We start from the raw sequence: 7,155 nt of genomic DNA on the forward strand, positions 1-7,155 counted from the left end.
AGTAGATATGGTGGGCGTTCGCTAAAAAGACTTTTTGTGCTGGGCGTTCGCTAAAAAGACCATCGAAAATCGTCAACTTTGATTTATGTCACTATCAGTCAATGGATTGACTTGAAACTCAGGATTAATGCATGGGAGCACAACGTGGACATATTCCAAGCAAAAAAAATGAGATTCGTGCAGCGCGGACTTCTCTAGAGTGGGCGTTTGTGGGCATTTGCTAAAAAGACCCTCCCGCCGACGTGGACCTAACCCCTAGATGATCTTCGTTCGCGAAGTCCAGCCAAGAAGAGTACAGCCAGATCATAGATGTGCATAACCAGCAATATATAACCAGCTGCTGCTTTGCCACATGCCTGTCATAGGTTGTTATGCAGAGGACTGCTATACAGTAACTTATACTTAAGTACTGTACAGCTCCACTTCAAGATTTAACAGGTTGTAATATTGTAGATTACTTCTGTTGCCCATGGAGATGAATTATGATACAATTTGTATATGTTTGAAAGATACTAGTTTGTCAACAAGTGTTTGTTTTTGTTGACAGATTGATTGGAGCGAGCCATGGCTGATTGGACTGCAGGTGTTCCATGCCTGCTGTTTCATCCTGACCTTCCTGACTAGGAAACACATCAACCTGCAATGTGCCCACTTCTGTGTTCTCTGTAAGTATCAACCTTCAATGTGCCCACTTCTGTGTTCTCTGTAAGTATCAACATTCAATGTGCCCACTTCTGTGTTCTCTGTAAGTATCAACCTTCAATGTGCCCACTTCTGTGTTCTCTGTAAGTATCAACCTTCAATGTGCCCACTTCTGTGTTCTCTGTAAGTATCAACCTTCAATGTGCCCACTTCTGTGTTCTCTGTAAGTATCAACCTTCAATGTGCCCACTTCTGTGTTCTCTGTAAGTATCAACCTTCAATGTGCCCACTTCTGTGTTCTCTGTAAGTATCAACCTTCAATGTGCCCACTTCTGTGTTCTCTGTAAGTATCAACCTTCAATGTGCCCACTTCTGTGTTCCCTGTAAGTATCAACCTGCAATGTGCCCACTTCTGTGTTCTCTGTAAGTATTAACCTGCAATGTGCCCACTTCTGTGTTCTCTGTAAGTATTAACCTGCAATGTGCCCACTTCTGTGTTCCCTGTAAGTATCAACCTGCAATGTGCCCACTTCTGTGTTCTCTGTAAGTATTAACCTGCAATGTGCCCACTTCTGTGTTCTCTGTAAGTATTAACCTGCAATGTGCCCACTTCTGTGTTCTCTGTAAGTATCAACCTGCAATGTGCCCACTTCTGTGTTCTCTGTAAGTATCACATCAACCTGCAATGTGCCCACTTCTGTGTTCTCTGTAAGTATTTCCTACTTTTAGGTACCCAGGATACTATCACAGGGCTCGAAATACCACATGCATATGCAGGTTAGTGCAGGCAAAATTGGAGCTGTGCGGGTATTTCTGGTGTCTACCTGCACATAACTTGCACTGGTCCATGTACTGGGTTTTAGTTTTACACATAAATGTCATAGGTGTATGTGGATTGTTACTAGCTGCAGTGACTGCTACCACCTATAAAGTATACAAGAAAAAAAAGTCATAGCAATGGTTTCTGAACAATTTTAGTATGATCCATACTTCTAAATTGAGAAGGTGCACGTAAAATTTGTCAGGTGTAGGTAATTTTCAATGTTACCAGGTGTGCAGGTATGCAGAAAAAAGTATTTCGAGCCCTGTATCACTTTTCACTATCCTGGTTACCAGGTACACTGTTCTACATGCCACCTCTGTCAACTGGGAAAACTATAGGAACTGCTACCAGAGCTAACTATCTATCGTGCCATAGATATTATATTATTAGAGATCATTTAGATACTCTTGTAGCAGGCATGTGGGTTCCTTGACAGGAGGGCTATCTTCAAGGCAAGGTGGATTTGGCAACCAAGATACATTGTTTCTTAATATATACGTTACAGGGAACAGTGTACAAAATACTTTTCTGAGCCAGGTTGCACAGTGTGCAACCTTAGGATAAAACTAGGTTGCACATCTGAATTTCAAGTTGCACCACCTACAATTCACTAACTTCTGAAAAAAAGGTACAATACCTGCATACATACATAACCTTTTACTATCATATTACTATCGATCCATTTTTTCTTCCAAGTAAATTGACAACAAAATCAAGTTCTGAGGCTCAAAATCTAGGTTGTGCACTGCCCAACTGAGTTTAGAAGTAAGCTGCACCAAGCAAAAAGTGGTTGCAATGGGCAAATGTGCAAGTAGTATTTTTCACGCTGAGGAACTCAAATTCTTGGCTGGAGACATCTTGTTTTCAACACAGAGACACAGACACTTGCAAAACAACATGCCTGTAATCTAAAGAATGCAATATATTCACAGTTAAGTCACACTAAGTACTGGTTATCAAATATCCATCTTCTGTTTCTGACATTTTCAAGAAACTGGACATACTAGGGTCACTATACATTATCATAGTGCCATCTGCTATGTTTACGATAATCATTACATATATATGTTTTTGTATATTTAGATAAACCATAACCATAACCAAACCGTTGTGTTCAGAACTTTATGACTATAACCTAGGATGTAAAGAGAAGTTATTCTCCTTTGGAATTAGCAGCGTAATTTTATGTGCAACTGCCTTGGTTCATTTTGTAACTGACAAAATTCCTTTTCAGAATTCCCATGAGACTATTGCCATTATCATGCTATTGTCGTCCTAATCACACTTTAATCTTCTACCAGTGCTCGAAATTCATTTTTGGGATTAGGTGCACTGGTGCACCCAGCTTAAAAAACTGGGTGCACCAAAAAATTTTTGGGTGCACCACTTAAATTTAAGTAGAATGTCAGACAAAAATTAAAACAAAACTTAGTTAAAGCTGTCAAATTCTTAAAAAAGTACCACGACAGACATTTTTATCATATTTCTAACACTTAGATGTCAAGAATACGATGTATACTAGTATACTTGATATCTTTCCATACATAAACCTAAGAAAATATTTGGGTGCGGAAAAAATTGGGTGCACAGTTCCAATTTTGGGTGCACATGCACCCAGCATTTCGAGCCCTGCTTCTACCAAAGAAGAGGTAGCTTGATTCAATCCGTTTCTAATGGCTGTTTCCCACTTCATTCTTTGATATCTGACAGATCAGGCCTCCTTGGATAACGTTTCTATCAATTCTATGTAATTCCACCACATAGATTATCTCCATGAAGATCCTTTCAATACACCATTATTGTGCATACTCCATTTTTGTCTGGTTTCACACTGATGGTAACTATCAAATGATTAAATCCCAACATGAAAAGACCAATCAAAGAATCCTCATGTGTCATTTTCTTGTTTTCAGTGCTTCTTGCATATTCTGCACAGTACATCAATGAATGGGCAGCAAACAATTACAAGTAAGTCTTTTCTTACTTGGAAGATCTAGTTTAATTTTTGAATTGGATTGAATTTCAAATTCCCCCATTTTTTTATAATTGCTGGTGTTTCTGATTGCTGTGTTGCTGTTGCAGGCTATTCTCCAAGCTGCAGTACTTTGACAGCAGTGGGCTGTTCATCTCCCTGGTGCTGTCCCTGCCACTGTTGCTTAACTGTCTCATCATTGTGGTAAGCCGCAGCTTCAATATTCTTTAATATGTTGTCAAGTATGATAATTTTTTGTTTTGTTTCTGTAAGCAGTTAATATTTGTTATGCCAAAGGACTTAGATTAAAAAGATGTAGTCTTCTATCAGGGCTCGAAATACTGGGTGCATGTGCACCCAGGTGCACCCAAAATTGGAGCTGTGCACCCAATTATTTTCTGTGGGTGCACAGGGTGCACCCAAATATTTTTCTACACATGTATGTAAAGATATCAAAGTATACTAGTATACATCATATTCTTGACATATAAGTGTTAGAAAGATAATGAAAATGTTTGTCATGGTACTTGTTTGAGGACTTGATAGCCTTATTATTAGAGGACTTGATAGTTTTATTATTAGGTTATTACTTAAATTTAAGTGTTGCACCCAAAAATGTTTTGATGCACCCAATTTTTTAAGCTGGGTGCACCAGTGCACCTAATCCCAAAAATGAATTTCGAGCCCTGCCTATGGATCTCCTGTAGAAAATTTCAAAGTAATGACAAGAAATTTAATTATTGGCGTGTCTTGAATAGTGACTAATGTGCCACAATGTCTACATTTGAGTTAACTTTTTATAAAAATGAGTTTGCTCAGTGCAAGACCATTGACCACTTCTAGGCACTGAATTACACTTACTGTAGCAGCATCTCTTTTCCCTGAGTCAGAGCTTTGGTAAGTTTGACTAACTGACTCAGTAGGCAAAGCAGGGGTTACCAGGCTGCTCAGGAAATTCCCTACTCCATTTTAATAGTTCTGTAACAGTGGTGTTCAAGGTCATGATTTGTAATCCACCAACCCCGGTTCGATCCCAGGTGTTTGCATATTTGTTTCTTTCTGTTCTTACTCGCCCCTCTGGTTGTTTCACTGGTTCCCATGCCGACCCTGTGAGTAACAGGCTAGCGGATGTGCCACACAGGGATGTCGAACTCGGAGATTCGAGGACGAATCTTGAAAAGAAAAGGGGGAGTAGTGTAACAGTGGTGTTCAAGTACCGCCTACCGTCCTTGCCCAAGGGCTCTAGAGCTTTTGTGGCGACAGCGATAGCGGTCATGATTTGTAATCCGCCGACCCGGGTTCGATCCCCGGTGTCGGCATGTTTGTTTCTTTCTGTTCTTACTCGGTTGTTTCAGTTCTTAGACTTAGTTCAGATTATGTAACACTCTTACTGTGACATTACAGACCTGTTACAAGTTAAATCAGATGTACAATTGTACTACAGGCTAACTGATGTATACACTTTTCAGATCATGTGGTTTTCTGCATCCTGGGACTTGATGATCAAGGTCAAGAGGTCAAAGATCAGGTCGCAAATCACGGAAGCTAGAAACAGCAAAAAATCTGCCGGAAACAAGGAGCAGGATAAAGGTGGTGCAGAGGACAAGAAGAAAGACTGAAGAGTGCCTACTTTAAGATGGTGGATACAATGCACTTTTCAGAGCAAACCCTTAGGGGTGTGCACACACTTTGTTGTGAGACAAGCTTCAATTGTCTGAACATTGGCGAACTATTCACATGCTTACTGCTACAAATCAACTGTGTGTCACTAAACCCTGCCCTGTTGGGTTTCTGTTGACAAGTGCACTAGATACATAGCTTTTCCCCTGCAAGAAGTCCCAGTAAATTGTACTTTAATGTATAGACCATTTCATGTTTGGATAATAATAGTGAAAATTGATATAAACCATTAGCCAAGCTTAAATGTATGCTTCTGTACTTTCAATTCAACTGCTCCATGTTCTTGTGTTATTGTGTTTATGATTTGTTACACCAGTACTTCATATTATAATTGATAGGCTTCAGTGAAGGTCTTGTATATAGTTTGTTCATATTATGAACAATATCCTTTTTTGTTTTTGTTTTTGAACATTCCATATCATTCCCCCCTAGAGTCCTAGACATTGTTTTTTTTTACGGATTTTTCAATCCCTAACAAAAATAAAGGAGCTGCATATGTACATGTATGTAGGAAATCAGCCTAGGAGTTTATGGAACTTTTGTTCAAAACTTTTTACAGGGGAATGAGGAGTTATGAATTGGCCATGGATAATAATGTTTTCGAAAATGTGACCACCCCTTGGAATAATAATAATGCATGATATGGGAGTTTTGGGAGATTGCAGTGACAATTAAGTGTGATAAGTGTTCAATTGTTGTGCCTTTATTTGCCTTAAGTCCATTTCAAGTTTAAAAAGGAACCATCTGAAATATGACTCTGTCCTCAAATGCAAACTTTGTGGTTGTCTGTAGTCTCTGACAAACTTAAACACTGCCTCTACTAACTGCTTAAGGCTTGCTTAAGGGTAGGGATAAAAAGATTAAATAGTAAGATTTTTGAAATATGGCAAGATTGTAGAGATGATTTTAGTATTGAAGATTTATGATATAGCTTCATAATTAGGGAAAGTTGTAATACTATTACAGTAAGTACTGATTATGTAGCAAGGCAAATTAGAAGGAACTTTTCAAAGGATGTATTGTAAAATTGGAAGAAGATAAAGAACATTTGATTTAGTCTTTCATGTGACCTGTTTAATACAACAGTCATTCACTTATTTACCTCTGTATTTTTATGGTGTTCAGTCTTGCATTGTGTCAGTGCTTTTCTATGTCTTTGTAATGTGTTTTCATCCGTTTAGAACATGTTATATTCAAGCTGACTTTTTTGTCATCCATTGCAGAAAAAAAGCCAGACGCACAAGATTTGATCAAAGCGTTCTGGGGAACATCTGTTATAGAAACACTTGATCATTTTGAATGTCTTTGTTTTAGTTTAGTTTTTTTAATGTTTGTTAAAATGTGAGAAGTTGACAGTATGCATGAGTCTTGGTGGCACATGTAAGGTCTTTGACTTGAGAAACTTCTGTTAGTCTGCCTTATTTCTGATGCCAGTAATTTGTGAAGTGAAGCATTTGTACCCTGCATTTGTTCATTATGGTTGTCATGCATATATGTACTGTTATCTACAAATAATCTTTAGCTTTTATGTGTAATAAATGTTATATGCAATCTCATTTGAACGTCTTTCTAAATGGTTACTGTTGTTTGCAGCCATCTCCATTACATTGATTCAAAGTTGATTACCATTCACATATTCATTGCCCTATATATATATCCTTACTGATACAAAGGACAAAGGCGTTTCTTGGTAGGTTCAACCTAAACTTTGATCCAAGCAGCTCGCTTAACATCACAAATATCACTAAACTACTGTATGAAGACCTCGCCCTCCTTTTTCAACACCCCGCACACTTTTCACACCGGACATTACGGAAATGTAGGAGCTACACCGTTAACTTTATTAATACAGCTTCACTCAAGGTCGGAAAGTAACTCCATAAGCACCCTCCACCTCAGTTCTTGTCGCGTGACAAAAACTCCTGTTTTCCGTAACATAGACGTCTATGCGCGCGCGTGACACTTCTTACAGGACTTCACGGTTGACTCTTGAGTTCGCCTTTACCTGGAACGGGGATCACTCTAGAGTCGACTGCAA

The 7,155-nt window shown here is 38.8% G+C and overlaps 1 protein-coding gene across 1 annotated transcript in view; it reads left to right on the top strand.

Moving 5' to 3' along the window:
• LOC118430570 (transmembrane protein 18-like) overlaps positions 1–6,673 on the top strand; it is an 8,134-nt gene extending 1,461 nt beyond the window's left edge. Inside the window, exons 2-5 of the mRNA XM_035841519.1 lie at positions 548–665; positions 3,379–3,433; positions 3,548–3,641; positions 4,907–6,673. Of these exons, the coding sequence (XP_035697412.1) occupies positions 548–665; positions 3,379–3,433; positions 3,548–3,641; positions 4,907–5,056 (417 nt within the window). The 3' untranslated portion in view covers positions 5,057–6,673. The remainder of the gene's footprint in view (positions 1–547; positions 666–3,378; positions 3,434–3,547; positions 3,642–4,906) is intronic.
• Positions 6,674–7,155: the final 482 nt, after the last annotated feature.

This window comes from Branchiostoma floridae, chromosome 14 (genome assembly GCF_000003815.2).
Source record: "Branchiostoma floridae strain S238N-H82 chromosome 14, Bfl_VNyyK, whole genome shotgun sequence".
Lineage (NCBI taxonomy): Eukaryota > Metazoa > Chordata > Leptocardii > Amphioxiformes > Branchiostomatidae > Branchiostoma > Branchiostoma floridae.